This window comes from Schistocerca americana, chromosome 8 (assembly GCF_021461395.2).
Source record: "Schistocerca americana isolate TAMUIC-IGC-003095 chromosome 8, iqSchAmer2.1, whole genome shotgun sequence".
In the NCBI taxonomy this organism is placed as follows: domain Eukaryota; kingdom Metazoa; phylum Arthropoda; class Insecta; order Orthoptera; family Acrididae; genus Schistocerca; species Schistocerca americana.
The window spans coordinates 31,955,017-31,974,370 of record NC_060126.1 but is presented as its reverse complement, the minus strand read 5'-3'; the positions used below and the strand labels follow the sequence as shown (position 1 = coordinate 31,974,370).

Sequence of the window (19,354 nt, the reverse complement as noted above, 5' to 3'; positions counted from 1 at the left end):
CGAACACTGTGTGTCAATGTAACACTGTTCGTCACTGCGAACAGTAACACAATCTTCGTCTTTTGTGCAGTCAACCGTCCTTGGACTCACCATGGAAGCAATGAACTCTCAATGACACCTGGCATAATTGCCATGAACTGCACCAAGTTGATCACACAATTTCAAAGCTATTGCCCCAATAGTATACTTAGATCAAAATTCAATCGGGTGACTATCGGGCACCATCTTGTACTATATACTTAAAATTCATCTACTGAATATGAGCCGTCATTTAGAAAGTCTTAATTTGTTTTTAAATATTGGTTGATTGGCTATCTGTCAGACTTAATGCTATTTGGTAAAGACTTGTTTTGCAGTGTGAGATGTTAGCTGCATTGTTGACATTTGCAAGGACTACAGGTGGTGTCTTATCAATCTTCATAGTTTTACACAGGATTACATGTAGATTCTACATCATTCTAACAGCAGCCATCTTACATCTTGGTTAATGTTTCGTTTTAATTAATAGGCCAGTTATGTAATTAGGAAAACCTAAAACGGCACTATGAATACTCTTCTAGGTCACTCCAGCCATTGAAATTTTCATTTCATACCTGAACTTCAGTTTGTGCATCACATGCCAACATTTAGTATGAAGTCATTAAATCTACCAACGCTTCTCTGAATTGTATTTATAAGCAATTTACATTCAATGTTACTGTTAAGCAATACAAATTTGATTAATGGATTATATTATTAACAAAAGTATGCAATATGTGCCAACACAACTTTACGTTGAGGAAAAAAATTCACAAAATCTGTTTCAGTAATTACAACAGAAAGCTGTAACACGGAACATATTAAGATTGTGTTGTCATGATTGGCCTCTGTTATAACTTTATGCAATGTAAATTGTAATGTCCATTAACAGGAGACAAAAATTCAAGCTCTGGGCAGGCCTACAGCTCCAGTATACCAAATAGGTTTACAGTGTACTACAGTAAGTAATTTAAAAAAAGAAGATTTATTTGTACGTTTTTAATGTCAAAAATAGCTCACATACAGCAGTCATGGCTATAAGTAGCAAAAATTAAAGCTCTAAACAGGTCAAAATACCAATTAAAATGCATACCAGAATATAAATACCTGTAAGAAAGTTACAATAAGAGTACAACTACTACTGAGCTAAACATGTAACTTTGAATAAGCCACAGCATAACTAATTTTATATAGACGCAATTTCATATACTTTGATGCAAACAAATATTTATGACAAAGACAATACTAAATGCAGCTCATGCTTCAGATTCATTTCCTGCCCTCACTGATCAACATGTGACTAGAAAAGATACCAGCCTTTTCAGCTTACATGTAAGGGCTAATTAACTTACATTCAAATCTTAGAAATTAACATTGTAAACCAGCAATAAATACATTTTTGACAGTGAGCAACTAATGGATTTATCTCTTACATTAGAAAAATGTCAGTTCACAGATTTCTGTCTGCTTTATATATATATATATATATATACACACACACACACACACACACACACACACACACACACACACACACACACACACACACACACACACACACACACACAATAAAAAATAGAGATTTGTGCTTTTCAAGGCATAACTTGGTAACAGTGGAAAACATTACTGGCATATTACAAATGATCAGTTTAAAAAATTGAAAGGAAAAATTAAAACCCAAAAATGATGTATGATCATAAAAATACAGTATTTACACATCTTAACAAGTTATTGTTAAAACAAATTTGAAGATATCAACCCTGCAAGTTACAAATAACTTTTGCTGACATAAGTTCCCAAAGCAGCAAAAAATGTTAGTTACCATACAATATTTTATTATTTAAAACAGTGATTTTGTTCTAAATTTTCACATACGAACATGAAGCCTAACATGCACTGTACACCATAGACGATTTTGGCAAGACCTAGTTGAACAGCATAACAGATCCCGTCAATAATTGTAACGTGCATCACAGTATCTGTAATAATCAACATTTAGTCCAGGTCAATACAGTTTTCCAATTCGCACAGGTCATTCACCACACATTTCACAATATGAAATAACAAATTAATCTCATCAAAAAAATTTCCAACAGTCTATGACTTTTCAGCTGAAAACACTGATAACATATTTATTCAAGAATAAAGCATCAAAGTAATACAACTTATGATTTCAAGCCTCTGTTTTTCCTTTTTATGCGTGCATAAGGTCCAATATCAGGGTCCATGACGAAGTCATACAAAACACTAACCCAAGAATTGTGCTGTGGTAGGTTATCATAATATTCCGCTGCTATCCGTTTCACCTACAAAATAAAATGAAAAGCATAAAGCACAAATGTTTTGACTGTATATTTTAAGAAATATTTTACACACAATTTCTAAGATAGATTTGATTATGTGCAAATGAAAAACCAGATCATTTTCATAATGTTCTAAATGAGGAAAATCCTAATGACAGTAAGTTGTCTTTTTATCAAAATCATTCATACGGAGACTTCTTTAATAAGCGCAATTACAAACAGTCTTCCATCCTTAAGGTGACGCATTCTTTTACATTAACATTTGTTCCATGGATCTTGAATAAAAGAGAAAAAGAAAGAGAGAGAGAGAGAGAGAGAGAGAGAGAGAGAGAGAGAGAGAAATATCAAGTCTGAATCACTTGTTAACCAGCCACAAATTTACTTTCAGTTCCTTTATTCAAAGGATACAGTTACCGGTTTTGAATCGTTGTGATTCATCCTCAGACAGTTTACACGCTTTCTTTATGACATGTGGTGTGTTTTTTTTTGTTGTTTTTTTTTTTTACAGATTGTCGTGAAACATCGTTTGAGTGTGTTTTCATAACATTCGTCCAACAGATGTAAATGCATTCCCACTCCATCCTTGTTGTTGACATGTAAATAGTTCTCACTGAACACTTTAAATTTGTCACTGAGATGATTTCTACCATGCACCACATGTTTTGTTAGTGTTTACATTTTAGCACGAGACATGTTTGCAGAATTTTGACAGTGGCCCCTTCTAGTGCTTGGTACTAGAAACTATTTAGATCCTTTTTTGTCTTTTGTGTCTGTATGCTACACATATGCTCTCTAGTGATTTGATGTGCAACCATGCAACTGATGTTATGTCAGGCTTGTGTTAGTCCCAAATGGGAGTGTGCCGTCTTTGTACGATTTTGTCAACAGAACACAGTATGATTGCATGCTTCGTTCTAGTTTTGGACTTGCTGCACATTACAAGATTACAGTGAGGCAATAACTGCTTGCCTCATGGCAACTTTTGCCATGATGTTAGTTGAATGCACATATTTTTTTAATTTTCAGATGTGTGAGCCTTTGTTCCAAAACAAGCGCTGCATCACTGCCAGACGTAATGCAAGATTATATAATAGGAGGGTCTTTTTTTTTTTTTTTTCTTCCAATCTCCGATCACTTAGTATAGAAGCTCCGCAAGCAGTAGAAAGTGGACACGCACTGTAGGCTATTGCGCAACTCTCTCACTACACACTCCATCATTGGCGACCTCAAGGCATCAGTCTGTGTTGCACAATGATGGCTACCATCTGTTGTTACAGACGACTTTGTTGAATGAGTTGACAGAATGGTTAGCGAAAATCATAGTTCATAACTGCACTGCCTATGGAAATTACGGAAGTTTCAAGATCAGTATTACTCTCTATCGTTACGGCTACAGAAAGCTTGGTGCTCATTGGGTTCCAAAAATGTTGACGGATGTCCACAAAAGTCACAAGTATACAAAACTTTTGGTAATAAAATAAGTGTTTTCTATGAACTTGTCTTATTTATAGCCTATTAGCAGGTGGAAAGAAATGACCCTTGTACCTTCTAACGAGATGCAGTTTTCATGTACATTGCATTAAGGTGTGCAATGGTCATGACGTCTTGAGACACGTTTCTGCTCCCTTTGCTTCAGTTTACTGGTTTTAGTATTTTTTTCGTAATATTTGGCAGAAATGTGGTTGCAATTATTAATGCAGTTTACCAGGTTTGTGATTAAATACGAAAACGACGACTCAGTGCATCAAATCTATAAATACAACCTTTTAAAAATGTTATTGTTTTAGTGACTGGCTTGACGACCGTTTAGGGTGTCAAACATTTTAAAAACAAACATCTTACATTTGTTATAAATAGTGTTTGCAAAAGTCTAAGAATATTGAAAAGGTGATCTCTTGGCAATACAACTTGCAGTATCTTTGTATCATGTATTTCAATATTTTTTATTGTGTAAAAGATTAGAGATTTTTAAAAACTACATTTGACATTCACAAGGTTTTTAAGTTGAGTAAAGTCCTATTTAAATCCATTCAATAGTGTCTCTTGATAAATATGTATGTTTCTGTATCCATTGCTTCACCCAAACATTTCTGTTTTTCCTCGACATTTTTATTTTTCTCACTATTTTTCTTCTTTTTCAACAAACAACAACAACAACAGTTGCTGAAATTAACTTGTTCAAATGAATTGCGGAAGTAAACTTGTGCAAGTTTTCATTCCAATGTAAACATCTCACCAAGTGGATCCAGAAGTTACTTGCTGAAGTGACTTGCTAGTGGACACAGGCCTTTAGTCAACAGAAAATAACTTCCTTACCCACAAAAATCTGTGATCTTAAAGTTTAAATATTACATCTAACTGCATTTTGGTAGGAAGACACTTCAAACATTAATCACCTTTAATTACTTATGAGACCATTCTGATAATATGTAGCATCTACCACATTTAGTAGTGAAAAATGCTGGTTGCTGCAAGAGCTGGAGTATGAAACATTACCACGAGTGACCCCCTAACAATTACGGAAAACAGAAACCAACTCAATGGGAGCAGGGTAATTGAAGGCCTCAATTTAAAGCAAATGAACAAACATAACTGTGTTAGGCAGGTAAAATTCTCAGTAGCCAAGCTGATAACAGCACAAGTTATTTCCACTGGGGGACAGATCGCCAATACTAAAAAAGGATGAGATCTATCAGTCACCCGGCTTACCAAATAAAGAGAAAGCCACAACCGAAACCTAATTTAAACAGAATACTTCCAAACTCAATTTGAGTTTATAGTAACTTTCTTTAAATCACAACAGAGAACAATGAAGATCTAGAGCAGGGATTCCCATAGTGGTCAATATCAGTTTCCTAGGGGTTGACAAACGAAAACTGATTTTGGGGGTCGACGAGGTCTAAAAATTGACTCCTATTAAATTAACACAAGTTCTTATTTAAAACTTTCAAGATAGGCCCCCTTATTCATAATAGTCTGCTAACTTAAAGCATTGCTAATTCTCACTCTGTCTTCTATTGACCTAAGTCAGAATGAAAAAATAACACTCTGTAGCAGCTGTTTTAAGTTAGCGGGCCATTATGAATAAGGGGGTTGATCATAAAAGTGGGTAATTTGGCCATGGGGGTCTGAGATAACAGTTCATTTTGGAAAAGGGGTCACTTGTCCAAAATAGTTTGGGGATCCCTGATCTAGAGATACGTGCCATCTTCTGACCTCTGATGGCTACCAAGACCACCATACTTCAAGAACAATGCAAGTATCACAGTTCTTACTGCAAAAACATGGGAATGACTGTCCATTTTTATGGTGTATTTTAGGTGATATTGTTACTCCAAAAGACTAACATATTGGAGTATGTGGAAATCCATGGACGAAGTATTCCACAGTAGATATTATTGTTGAACCAGATATATTTCATAACAAAACAATAATGTCACCATTAACACATCAGACACAATGCCTACATGCAAAGAAGCTGTAACATTGTTCCACCCACCTCACCAATCACTACCTGCATATTTGACAAGTTATCAATTACTTCTTTCTAACAATTAACAGAACCTTACCTCAGGAAGACGTGATCCAGGAACTGCAGGAAAATCATGATGCTCATTGTGATAGCCAACATTGAATGTTATCCAATTAAGACACCCATAATACGAGTATGTCTCGTAACCTTTTCGAAACATGTAATGTTCGGAAATGAAATGCCCAGCAACTGGATGCAGCCCCATTGCCAATAATGATCCAGCAATTAAGTACACTAGTACTTTGCCCCCTAAAAAGAGAGAAAACATTAGCAACAAGTTACAGAAGTATAAATATTATTCCTCAATTAAGAAGTGTACAAACAGGCCAACAATACTGTATTAGAAATAGCATTATTGCACTTATTTTTAATACAACTTACATTTCCTAGAAATCAACACAGTTCAAATTTTCTCTAAATGGGAAAGATGAGCCATCAAAGCAGTTTACATTTTCAATATGAATCTGAATATCAAAACTTTACGTACCAAAATAGTAATAAACGAAGACATCAAAGATTAGCTGGATAATGACATTAACTATTTCCAAAGTTGTTGGCGACTTTGGGTAAATAATAACTGGCCTCAAAGCATAGAAAAATGGTTGCAAACACAACCAGCAAAATTTTCCAAAAGTATTGCAGAACAGCTTCGCCTCCAAGTAGGTTGGTATGTCAGTGTCCTTCATTTCATCACCCTGGTACTGAGCAGAGAAGATATGAATAAAATCAAACTGCCGTACATAAAAAGTAAAAATAAAGCTGTCAGAGCTTCACTAAAACCAAAACTAATGTCAAACGCCTGTAAAATTGGCACACTATCCAAAATGCATTGCAAACATGGAGAGGGAAAAAAAATCATTTAACAACATTACTCCTACTTACCTATACCACTTATTTCCATCATAAAAATCTAAAATGGTAGTGTAATTTAATTATCCTACAACTTTCAACTGAGTATGCATTTTAAAAAATAAAAAACACTCACCCTATGATGCTCCAGGTGATACTTCTTAAAACTGATTGAAAATGGTATACCAATAGGCAAGTTTGTGAATATCCCAAACGCTTTATTAGCTAATGGTCGTGCATGTCCAAAAGCCAAATTATGTGAAATTTCATGAATAGCTGTAAAGGAAGCAAAAAGGACAAAACGAAATTATTTTAAATGCATTACAGTAACCCAAAAAAAATGTTACTTCTCGCAACACAGATCACAGTAAACATGCGCTCACTCCCATCCAACTTCAAAATCCATCCCAACATTTTCTCCAGGAAGTGGCAAAACACTAAAATTTTTTTTACAAATATGCAATTTTTCCAGTTTACTGAAATTCATAACAGAGAAAATTCATTTTTATCGATACCTAAAATTTTTATCGATACCTAGGCATCCTACATACAAGACAACAGGTCTTATTGAATTTAGCATGATCTCTTCTACATGAATGAGCCTGTAAGGATACAGATATCGATCCAGTACTTGATGAATGTATGTACCCTTATGCTCCTTTGCTAAAGCACAGTGGCATCGGTGACTGGGATGCCCAATCATTCTTGAAGGTACAGACTGGAGCTTTGAGACCATTTAGCGAGAAGGAGTGAGTCATACCTGAGCCATCGTATGATTAGGACATATATTTGAGGGGAAAGTAATTGTGGTTAAAATAATAATTATGAATCTCAGGATTCTTTTCCTATCGCGGGCTTTCTATATAATTGAAAGACAATCCTACAGTAAGGCAATGGCAATCTAATAAGCTAATCATAAGTGAGTGACTAACTGGAGTCTGAGTGCAATCAAAACAAGTATGGCCATGGTTCTTTAACATAAAGTGAAATGAATTGTAACTAAGATACCAAAGTGACAATATGCGCCAACCTCTTACACCACCACCATCACCATATTTTGAAAGGGAATGACTAATAGTATGGGAGAGCAGCTAAAGCATGTGTTGTAGTGTCACAGTCAGAATTTTAGTGGTCGGACCACTAACCTTGGAAGTTCAGTTTGCTGTCAAAATCTGGCTGTTTATGAATGTCCAATTCCTAATTTTCCAACCAGCCGGACTATAGCAAGTAATATTCAAGTAAAAATTAAATAGTATAGACTGGCAGCTTACAAGTATTTCAAGTTAAAGACGAAAATAGCAATTCAACACAGTTATAATCTAAAGTCATATTAAGGAACTCAAACATTAAGTAACAACCAACTAATTATGTAACAATTAACTTTCGTAACTATTGCAGGGATAGGCTGGGGAGCATTCAAAGAGAGGCACAGGACAATCTACACGTGTTTCCCTCTAATACTTGGGTCCAAGTGATCTGCCTGTCCATCATATTTCTCTTTCCTCCATGAGGAAGACACTAGCAATTCCTATTACAGCTAGGATACTTAGAATTTTGTCTTCTGAAACTAAGTAATGATCAGTCATTCCACCTCGTCTTAGGGTATTTTTTCCTCCAAACTTTCGTTTTGACAGAACGCAAAAAAAAAAATCTCCTAGCCGAGAAACGTAGTGAACAATTATTAAAAGGCTGAATCTGCATACTTAAGAATAAGCATACCTCAAAATGGCAATATAGTTCACTGTGTGTTAACATCGTTTCATAACCAGAAATTATATTAGGCATTGTGTAAATAAATTAGCAGTAAAGGTACCAAATTGCGAAATAGTTATGCTGCTGAGACATTTACAGGCACAAAAATGACTGCAAATATCACTGGCTTTTGGAAGAGGTACCAGAAAGAAAGAGAGAGAGAGAGAGAGAGAGAGAGAGAGAGAGAGTCCACAGGTAGGGGGGGGGGGGGGGCAGTGGCACACATGCACCTGCAAGTTGTCACCTATGTACATAAATTATTTATATTATAACAGGATTTTCCAATGTCATTATCTAACTAATGACAAGCAATAACTTGGCAATAAGGTTAGTATATCTGAGAAACCTACTCACCAAGCATTAATGAATGGTTTATCACACCACCAAAAACATATGCAACCAAAAATATCATTGGCCATGACTGATCTTTCATGACAAATAACATCATGAACTGCACAAGTACCATGCCTGTTACAACCCACTTGAAATTAGGATCATAACCAAATAACTTCTTTATCTGTGGGTATTTTGCTGAAAAAGTAAAAGTCAATCTTTACTGATCCTTTCATTATGGTTTATACAAACAAATCAAATCCTTATGTGACAACTCTACCAAAACAGAGTTCCAATTTACGTGGAACTGAATTGAAATATTCCATTACACCAATTACCACAACCAATACAGAAATCTACTTGTTCTAGGTCTACTTATGATACAGAGTCCTTTACATCTATTGCAATGTAACTTCCATTGAATAAACCATATACTGTAGATCTGCAGCATCTCATTACTGTGTTGATTCAACTTTTGAAAGTAGTTTAATGTTTAGACAAGCTTACAAACAAAGAGCAACACAAACTTAGCTATTTTGAAATTCACTATTTATTACTTACTGTTAACTGCACCTACCTGATATAACAAGAGTTTTAAACACTGGAATTTTGACAAGTATAAACTTTGACATAACAGCAAAAAGTCCACGAGTTTTATACAAACATACTAAACGTGTAATAAATAAAACAGTGTTTATACAAAAGTGATATTTCAGTAGTTGCCAAAGAAGTTTACTAAAATCGAGCTGAATAAAAATACCTAATACACAAAAATTCAATAGGTAAGAGTTTCTTTCCACAGTTTCTTCATTGTTAAACCAACAGTATTGTTCGGGGGACCTGCTAATGTATGTGATAACTTAAATAAGTATGGCTGTATCCCCTCATACGTTGTATCAAAAACAAGATCCACTTCTGCCTCAACAGGAAATTCTGGAATATATGAGTTTCTATTCATTACTTCGACAATATAGAGTATTTTTTCGGTCAACATATCACCAACTTTCTCTCTTGATAGTTCTCTTTCGTATTCACTGTTCAACCTAATAATTTCCACACGTACCGTCCACACTTCCCAAGTACTTTCTATAGGAAATGGCCACCTGTTTTTCTTCCGCTGGAAAAATTCCAATGATATTTGCCCAGTGGTCTGCTGTGCACTCCTATGTAGTGAGTCCGAAAACGCCGAAATTTCTTTCTTCAAATTGCGATCTAAATCCTCGGAATCACAACAAACATAGGTAAGATCTATAAAATCACAATCCACATCACAGAATCCAATAGTTCCAACTGTATAGCGTGGTGTTTCAGGAATGAATTCAAACTTTCCCACTGTTCGGTGAAAAAGAACTGTATGAAATAAACTAGCTACAGCTTCCTTTACCTGCCTGGGTTCTACAGTCAGTTCTAGTGTCTGAGACCTGGCGTTCATAATTTCAGATTGGTTAGCTGAATGGCGTAGGACTATGCGAAATAATTTATTAGTTCAAATATCACTTCCAGCAATTTTATTAGTCACATACGGTTAACTTTACGACGAGGAACACGAACGTACACCTTCACAATGTAAACACGCAAAACACACCGTCACCCATTGCGAACACATTGGCAAACCAATGAACTAACGCATTCGAGCAAGAAAAGGCATTTCCAACACTACGAACATACGGTAGCAAGCGTCTTCAGAAGAAACTGCGACAGAACCGTTCCGCTGGTATAAAACTGTGTACAAACGATATCTCGACTCAAAGACCTGTACACAGTCTAGTTACGAGGTACGTGATGTAACACGCGAGTGACCTCATATTTAGTTACACCCATACTCTTTGAGCAGCAGCGAGTCACAAGAACGGAGGCGTATAATCCGACGATGTACACATAATGCGCGTTTTCAATGATTGTAAAACAACTTCCTAAAGTCTTCACGCTTAAACCGAGTCCATACTTAATCATAAAACATTCGAAAATTGAGAACCTACTAAAATAGCCAACTCTTGCAAATCAAATAACAAATGCAGTTCAGCTTACCCAAAATTTCTTTTCTTCTACTAGCATGTGGTTCTTCAGTGTAAGACCATTCAAAATCTGTCCGCGAAACATGGGCTCCCATCCTCACAAATTCGTTTCACATCAACGCCTACTTCCCACACAACTGATTCACGGACAGAGCCGGCTGAATAGCTTAGGCACGAGACATCTGCTTAACAATATAATCACGCCCCTCTCCGTGTCAGACGAAAATCGATAGTAGTATCGAGAGCCATAAGAACTCAACTTGATGGGAGTTAAATAATTTATTCTGTGGTGCCAGTGGCTAATATTTACTCCTTGCCGAGTATTTGAGAAACATAAACATTTTTACGATCGTGGTTTAGAGTGAGTATATCCATAAATATCGTAACTTATTAGTGAGAAGTAGTGTAGATTAACCATGCAAAATCAAAAGCAGTGTGCCCAACATAAGCGATGTAAAAACTGTCGTATGAGTTTGAAGTATGGTTGACGAAGCTACAAAATCTACATTAAGCGGTATTCCGTTACTTAAAACTAAAGCAGGACCAAGAGAGAAAGAATTATGGGTACAAAGATTAAAGGAAGAGTACCAGTGCCTTATTAAGGTATGTAATATAGCAAGCTACTATATATGTGGGTGCACCATATGGAACGTAACCTTACCAGCAGAAAACAAATTATGTTTCTGTCTATTTCAGTACGTACAAAATAATAAGGCTGCTGATAACGATTGGTTTCGACTAGAATCTAACAAAGAAGGGACAAGATGGTTTGGGAAGTGCTGGTATATCCATAACCTTCTGAAATACGAGTTTGATGTCGAGTTCGATGTAAGTGTTCATGATCATGAATATGTGCCTCCAAAGAAAGAAAGAAACAGAATTAACTGCTGTTTTGCATTTTGCAGATACCAGTTACCTATCCGACGACGGCGCCGGAAATTGCTCTTCCAGAACTTGATGGAAAGACAGCAAAAATGTACAGAGGTGGAAAAATTTGTTTAACAGATCATTTCAAACCATTATGGGCCAGAAATGTTCCGAAGTTTGGAATTGCACATGCGATGGCCTTAGGGGTATGTATATGCCTCTGAAAGTTGCTTTTCAATCACTCTACCCGCTCCTGTGCGTATATTAGATGACAGACAACTAATTTCCTGGCAAGTCTGGCCTTAAGTGGGACAGTCCTTGTAAATGAAGTGGCAGAATCTTGAAACGGTCTCTGCAGCTTTTGTAAGTTAAAGAACGAATATCTGTTTGTTAGTCATAAGGGAATCTATTAGCCTCATTAAAGAATACATGGTATATAATTGAAGACCTACCATTCTGAACATGCTAGGAACCAAAATTAATATTTTTAAGTATAACAAGACCAGAATTGTATGACATACAAAATTAGCACACACACATTCCATTGCATTAATACATTCATTAATATCCAGGAAGTATAAACTATAATGCAAGTCCAGAGAAAATTGCATTGAGTTGTCCAAAAAAAGAAAATTAAAAACTTGAAAGCAGAAGGTGTCCTTCACATTGCCTTATTCAAGCTAAATGGGCTAAGTTCAATAGAGATATCAAGCTGTAATGGCTGACAAGATGTGCCTAAATACAAGAGATGTAAACGATATGCAACAAATATCTTAGGTTTGCAGTATCATCTATCTGTATCGATACTCTGCAAACCACTGTGAGGTGCATTACACAAATCGGTAAAAAACTGCCAATGGTAATGTATAAAGGTTCCATAGCAAGCTGCTACTTCGTTTTTCAGTATACAGTCATGGAATTGAGGCAATTGCCTTTCTTTAGGATGTTTACACTTTCCCATTGTTGAATGTCACTGAATGTCCTTTTGATGTACACTACTCAAAGGGTCACCCCAGGGGGTCCACAACTCTTTTGTGGATACGTGCGTAGCGAATACGGGACCCCGAGCTAGTGTGGCCCTCCTTCCTTTCCGGGCTGCATACCTTCCTTTTCTACATCCTTCCCCATCCCCCATCCCCCCCCCCTCCCTCACCTCCGCCTCTTCCCTTCCCTTCCCTTTCTCCCCCTCTGGGAGTATGTTTAGCGCCTACGTCCACAGACAGACGCTCGAAACTGTAAAACAGTCTCTCTTCTTCTCTTTCTCTGCTGGCAAGTCTTTGTCCTCTTTTCCTTACCTCTTCTCTTTACCATGTACTCCGCTGCGGTGTTTGAGACCTCTCTTCTTTCCTTCCCTTTTCTTTGTTCCTCCCTTTTTCTTTTTTCCTCACTGTGCATGTCTGAAGGCCGACCCACATATCCCCATGCATATCCGGTGACGGGGTAAAGCATAATTCCCCACCCCGGGTAGACAGGTAGGACACGTATGTACCCCCTCGTAACGGCTAGGCCCAGGGAGGGGTGATTACCCAAGCTGATACCTTCCGAACGTGCCGATTGGTCCCTCCGTCCGTTTCTCGGAAGGTGTGACGTGAGGTGTGAACAATCACGTAAGGCGGGAGTGCCCTCAGAGAGGGCCCCCACAAGGAAGGAGCGGGCCATCGGAGATGCCGGTAATCATGGGGGATACTTCCGCAATGGTTTCCTCATCATCTACTATGTCTGCTCACAAGCGAAAGTTAAATGAGTCTCAGTCACAGACAATTCTTCCATTGTTGCCACAGTTCCTTGTTGTTTCTCGGTCGGACAAAGGCCAAGACTTCTCCACAGTCAACCCCTTCATTATTCAGAAAGGTGTCGATGCAATTGTAGGTCCTGTAAAGTCTTGTTCCTGATTACGAAATGGCACCTTGTTGTTAGAAACAGTCACTGCCCTCCAGGCACAAAAATTGCTGCGTACTTCACTGCTACACACCTTCCCTGTCTGGGTGGAAGCGCACCGCACTTTAAATTCATCACGTGGGGTCGTTTACACACGCTCCCTCGATGGATTGTCCGAAGAGGAAATTCAAAACTACCTGTCTGACCAGAGCATAACAGCTGTTCATCGAGTCATGAAAAGGGTTGACAAGAACATCGTTCCAACCCGTGCTGTCTTCTTGACATTTGACAGACTTCAACTTCCATCGACCAAAAAAGCGGGCTATGAGATAATTTCTGTTCGCCCTTACACCCTAAACCCTACGCGTTGCTATCGGTGTCAGCGGTTCAATCATACCAGCCAGTCATGTTCCAATCCGGCCAAATGCGTTACGTGTGGCAAGGATGGCCATGAGGGTGCTTGTCCACCTCCATCCCCTCATTGCATCAACTGTATGGGTGTCCACGCTGCTTCCTCTAGAGATTGCCCCATTTTTAAAGACAAACGGCTCATTCAGGAAATCAGAGTGAAGGAAAAGGTGTCTACCTTTGCTGCTCAAAAGTTATTCGCCAGTCGAAGGCCCACTGTGCCTCACAGAGGTACATACAGCACTGTCCTTGCCTCTCCTCGGCCAACAAAGGAGGCAGCCACACAGACGTGTGATCTCACCTTTAGTGCCACGATCGTCAGATCAGCCAGTGCAAAGATCGCCCGTTCAACCTCCCCACTCTCACCTCCTCCCTCTATGGCTCACCCTTCATCGGGTTCTGCTAAATCCCGAGCCCCAAAATTGCACTCTCGGACTTCCAAAAAAGAGCCTACTCGTGAAGATTTTTTACGTACCCCGACTTCGCAACCATCGATTCCTCCTTCCTCTCAATGTCCTGTTTCCAAGAAGGCTAATAAGAAACCCAGTTCCTCTCCTCTGCCACAGCGTGTCTCATCTACAGCACCACCTGGTGGTAATCGCCCTCGGCCTCTTCTGTGTCACCGAGGCACACTGCTGGTGGCCGATCAACCGGCCGATCGGTGGTGGCAGAAGCTGCTCCCGAACAACCTATGGATCAGGATCTTCTGCCTTCGGCAGAATGCTGTTCCATGCTGTCGGTCGCCGGCTCTGAGCAATCGTTGAGTTGAGGGCAACCTTGGTCACATTTCCCTTTTCTGTCCACCCTATGTCCATTATCCATTGGAATATCTGCGGCATTAGAGCCAATCGGGATGAATTGTCGATCCTCTTACGATCATACTCACCGGTCATCTTCTGTCTTCAGGAAACAAAGCTGAGTCCCCACGATCGCTTTGTTTACCCCCATTTTCAATCAGTCCGATTTGATCTCCCCTCAGTTGAAGGCACTCCAGCACATGGAGGACTCATGATTCTTCTCCATGATATTCTCCATTATCACCCAATCCCCTTAAACAGTTCCTTCCAAGCTGTCGCTGTCCGTCTTTCCCTTTCTGGATACATCTTCTTTCTTTGTACTGTATACATTCCATCATCCACACCAATGGCAAGAGCTGATCTCCTTCATCTACTTGTTCAGCTTCTGTCCCCCTATTTGCTGGTTGGGGACTTCAATGCCCACCACCCGCTTTGGGGATCTCCGCGTCCTTGTCCGCGGGGCTCACTATTGATAGACATCTTCCACCACGCGGATCTTGTTTGCCTCAACACTGGGGACCCTACATTTTTGTCTGCCTCTACGGCAAATTTCTCTCATTTGGACCTTTTGGTCAGTACTGTTCCGCTAGCTCGGCGCTTCGAATGGTTCGCTCTTGCTGATTCACACTCGAGTGACCACTTTCCATGCGTCCTTAGATTGCAGCCACAACTGCCGTATATGCGCCCGAGACGCTGGAAGTTTGCCCAAGCTGATTGGACACTTTTTTCGTCTCTAGCGACATTCGATGACCGTCACTTTCCTAGCGTCGACGATGAGGTCACTCATATTACAGAAGCTATTCTTACGGCTGTGGAACGTTCAATACCACGCACCTCCGAATTGCCTCGGCACCCCCCAGTTCCTTGGTGGAATGAGGCATGCTGTGATGCAATACATGAGCGGCGACATGCTCTTCGCGTTTTCCGCCACCATCCTACTTGGCCAACTGTATCCGCTATAAGCAGTTCCGTGCACGATGCCGTCGTGTCATCCGCGATAGCAAGAAGGCCAGCTGGGACTTCTTTACTAGCTCATTTAACACCTTCACTCCCTCCTCGGAAGTTTGGAGTCGGATTCGATGGTTATCAGGCGCGCCTAGTTTCTCCCCGGTCTCTGGGCTCACTGTCACACATGATACATTAGTGGACCCCGTCGCAATTTCTAACTCATTGGGTCAACGCTTTGCTGAGATTTCGAGCTCTTCAAATTACCCGCCAGCTTCTCTCCCGAAGAAACGTGCGGGGGAAGTGCAACCTCTTGCTTTCTCCTCTCAAAATCGCGAAAGCTATAGTACTGTTTTCTCCATGCGGGAACTCCAACATGCACTCTCTTCCTCTCACTCTTCCGCCCCAGGATCAGATGGTATCAACATCCAAATGTTGCTGCATTTATCGTACCATAGTCTGCGTTGCCTCCTTCGCCTTTATAATCGAATTTGGACCGACAGTACTTTTCCCAGAAGATGGCGGGAAGCTATCGTCGTTCCTGTTCCGAAACCTGGAAAGGACAAACATCTCCCCTCTAGCTATTGCCCCATTTCTCTCAAGAGTAGTGTATGTAAGATTTTGGAGCGTATGGTGAATTGCCGTTTAGCCTGGTGGCTGGAGTCCTGAAGTCTTTTAACACCTGCCCAATGCGGTTTCTGAAAGCATCGTTCTTCCGTTGACCATCTTGTTGCTCTCTCCACTTATATCATGAACAATTTTCTCACGAAACGCCAAACAGTAGCAATATTTTTTGATCTGGAGAGAGCATACGATACCTGTTGGAGGACAGGCATTCTTCGCACGCTGTTCTCTTGGGGCTTTCGAGGTCGGCTGCCCCTTTTTGTTTGTGAATTTATGGCAGAGCACACATTAAAAGTGCGGGTGAACACTACCTTCTCCCGTACTTTCTCCCAAGAAAACGAGGTACCCCAGGGCTCTGTGCTGAGTGTTTTACTGTGTGCCATTGCCATAAGTCCAATTATGGGTTGTCTCCTTCCTGATGTCTCAGGCTCCCTCTTTGTGGACGATTTTGCGATCTACTACAGCTCTCAACGGACCAGCCTTCTTGAACGACGTCTTCAAGGATGTCTCAATCGCCTCCACTCTTGGAGCATCGAAACCGGCTTCCGCTTGTCTCCCAGTAAGATCATTTGTGTCAATTTTTGGCGTGGTACGAGTTTCTTCCGCCTTCCTTACATCTAGCCTCTGTCAGCCTTCCGTTCGCGGACATCACTAAGTTCTTGGGTCTTATGTTTTACAGAAAACTGTGCTGGTCCTCCCACGTTTCCTATCTTTCGGCTCGCTGTCTGCGCCCCCTTAACACCCTCCGTGTCCTGAATGGTACCTCCTGGGGAGCAGACGGAGTGGTCCTTCTCTGCCTCTATCGCGCCTTAGTGTACTCGAAATTGGACTATGGAAGCATAGTTTACTCTTCTGCTCGGCCATCTATTCTTCGGCGTCTCGACTCTGTCCACCACCGTGGATTACGTTTAGTGTCTGGAGGTTTTTACACCAGCCCTGTTGAAAGCCTTTATGCTGAGACTGCTGAACCTCTGCTGTCCAATTGGCGAGCTGTCCTTCTGAGTCTTTATGCTAGCCATTTGTCTTCCATGCCTGCTAATCCGGCCCATAACATTTTTTTTGACACCTCCTTGGATTTAGGTTATGCAGGCCGCCCTTCCTCCCTACTACCACCTGGAGTCCGCTTCCGTCAACTGCTACATTCTCTTTCCTTCCACTTTCCTAAGCCTTTCTTGACAACTTGGGGTACAGCACCACCTTGACTCCGGCCCCTGACCTGCCTGCTCCGTGACCTTTGTCAGTTTCCCAAGGAAGGTACCCCTTCTCTTGTTTATCGTCGGGCATTTGCTGCTCTATGCGCACAAATGAAGGATGTCACATTTATTTACACTGATGGCTCAAAAACATTGTTTGGTGTTGGGAGTGCCTATATTGTTGGCGACACCCCAAATCGATTTCGGCTTCCCGACCAGTGACCGCATTCAGGACTGCCTCCACTTGCTCCACTTGGGGGACGTCTCTGTGGCATTCCTCTGGATCCCAGGTCGTGTTGGTATCTGTGGAAATGAGGTGGCCAATATAGCAGCCAAGGCTGCAGTCTCTCTTCTTCAGCCTGCTATTCACGTGATTCCCTTCGCCAATCTGTGGAGTTTTTTTATGTCGTGTTGCTCTTCTATGGCACGCACATTGGCCGACACTTCCCAATAATAAATTGCAGGACGTGAAAACTCTTCCCTGTGCTTGGACTTCTTCCTCCCGAACTCATCGTCGGAAGGAGGTATTTTTAACTAGACTCCGGATAGGGCATTGTCTTTTTAGCCATCGACATCTTTTAAGTGGCAATCCTCCCCCACTCTGTCCCCACTGCTCTCAACTGTGGATGGTCAGACACCTTTTACTCGAGTGCCCTTATTTTACTCTGTTACGCGCCCGTCTACAGCTGTCGCCTGATATATATCTTCCATTTTAGCAGATGACACGCGCTCAGCCGATCGCGTTCTCGAGTTTATTAGTGCCAGTGAGATGATGTCAGTCATTTAAAGCTCTTTTTGGGGACAAACAACCCCCCTTCCATAGTGGTTTTTTAAGCTTTCCTTCTGGTATTAGTTTCCCCACTTTTTTGAGTTTCGCTCCCATTGCTGTTGGTTTCCAGTTTCGTTTTTTTACCTTTTCCTAAGTCATAGACCGAGTGCTAATGACCGTAGCAGTTTTGCACCCTAAAAAAAAAAGTACTACTCCAATGTCAATGGAAGTGTCAGATTCCACCTGTCTGCTCTCACCAAGCCGTAAGGGTGTTGCGGTGTGTGACTTTATTATGGTGCGGAGTTCATGCGTTGCTTGTGTTTATAGATGTCTTGTTGTGTTTGAGGCTGTCGTCTGGTGTGTGTGTGGGTGGGGGGGGGGGGACCTAGTTTACAGCACTGGAATTTGTTGGTGATAGGTAATTGTTTGTTTCTGTTTTTTAGCTATTCAAGTTGTAAAGTTTTGTGTGTTTATGGTATACTGAATGTGTTTTAATTTATGTAGAGATGTTAGATTCTTGGGCTTTTAAGGTGTTGTGGTTTTTGTTCTATTTTTTGTAGTTGTAGGTGTTGGTTTTTTTTTGTACCAATAATCATGGTTGACCTATATAAGTCAAGAAAAGTGACCGATTCCAATTTTTGTAGTTTAAGTGGTAGGTGTTGGTGTTGTGATATTGTCAGGTGTGGTTGATCTATATAGGTCAAGGGAAGTGTCAGATTCCTGTAGATTTTTTTGGTGTAGCAGAATTTTGTAATTTTTTTGTCGCTTTGTGTGTTTTGGGATCATGTTGTAAGGTTTAAAAGAAAAAAAGCTTGTCCCCACCCAGAAAACCCTCAATTTCCCTTGGTTGTCCCATTAGTGTGATTGTATTTTTGGAGGGAGATATTACTGCCGTACTTATATGTACTTTTGTGTGTGTGTGTGTGTGTGTGTGTGTGTGTGTGCGCGCGTGTGCGTGGGGGGGGGGGGGGGGGGGAAATCATAGGCACCATATTGGAGAAGCTTAGAATAGCCATTTCCACCATATTGATGACATTATGGGTCAAAGCAGATGGGTGGAATCGGATACTT

The 19,354-nt window shown here is 40.3% G+C and overlaps 3 protein-coding genes across 5 annotated transcripts in view; 1 reads left to right on the top strand and 2 right to left on the bottom strand.

The window, feature by feature from the left end:
• Window positions 1-1,002: 1,002 nt before the first annotated feature.
• On the bottom strand, window positions 1,003-11,027 carry LOC124625790 (sphingolipid delta(4)-desaturase DES1). Of its 2 annotated transcripts, none has more exons than XM_047149236.1 (6): window positions 10,816-11,027; window positions 8,809-8,985; window positions 6,839-6,978; window positions 6,341-6,554; window positions 5,891-6,102; window positions 1,003-2,324 (listed from the first exon to the last, which is right to left on the bottom strand). In XM_047149236.1, exons 1-6 carry the CDS (start codon window positions 10,895-10,897, stop codon window positions 2,184-2,186), a joined length of 966 nt encoding a protein of 321 aa, XP_047005192.1. In that variant the 5' UTR covers window positions 10,898-11,027; the 3' UTR covers window positions 1,003-2,183. The 2 variants fall into 2 exon arrangements, with proteins under 2 accessions (XP_047005192.1, XP_047005193.1); XM_047149237.1 differs by lacking the exon at window positions 10,816-11,027 and adding an exon at window positions 9,365-9,525.
• On the bottom strand, window positions 9,439-10,774 carry LOC124625791 (autophagy-related protein 101-like). Its single transcript, XM_047149238.1, has one exon. It carries the CDS (start codon window positions 10,217-10,219, stop codon window positions 9,563-9,565), a length of 657 nt encoding a protein of 218 aa, XP_047005194.1. The 5' UTR covers window positions 10,220-10,774; the 3' UTR covers window positions 9,439-9,562.
• A 208-nt stretch (window positions 11,028-11,235) lies between the features above and the next one.
• LOC124625793 (ubiquitin-fold modifier-conjugating enzyme 1) overlaps window positions 11,236-19,354 on the top strand; it is a 45,417-nt gene continuing 37,298 nt past the window's right edge. The window contains exons 1-3 of one of the 2 annotated variants that reach the window (XM_047149239.1): window positions 11,236-11,405; window positions 11,499-11,630; window positions 11,708-11,875. In XM_047149239.1, coding sequence (XP_047005195.1) covers window positions 11,283-11,405; window positions 11,499-11,630; window positions 11,708-11,875 — 423 coding nt within the window. In that variant the 5' untranslated portion in view covers window positions 11,236-11,282. The remainder of the gene's footprint in view (window positions 11,406-11,498; window positions 11,631-11,707; window positions 11,876-19,354) is intronic. The other variant, XM_047149240.1, reaches the window with a different exon arrangement.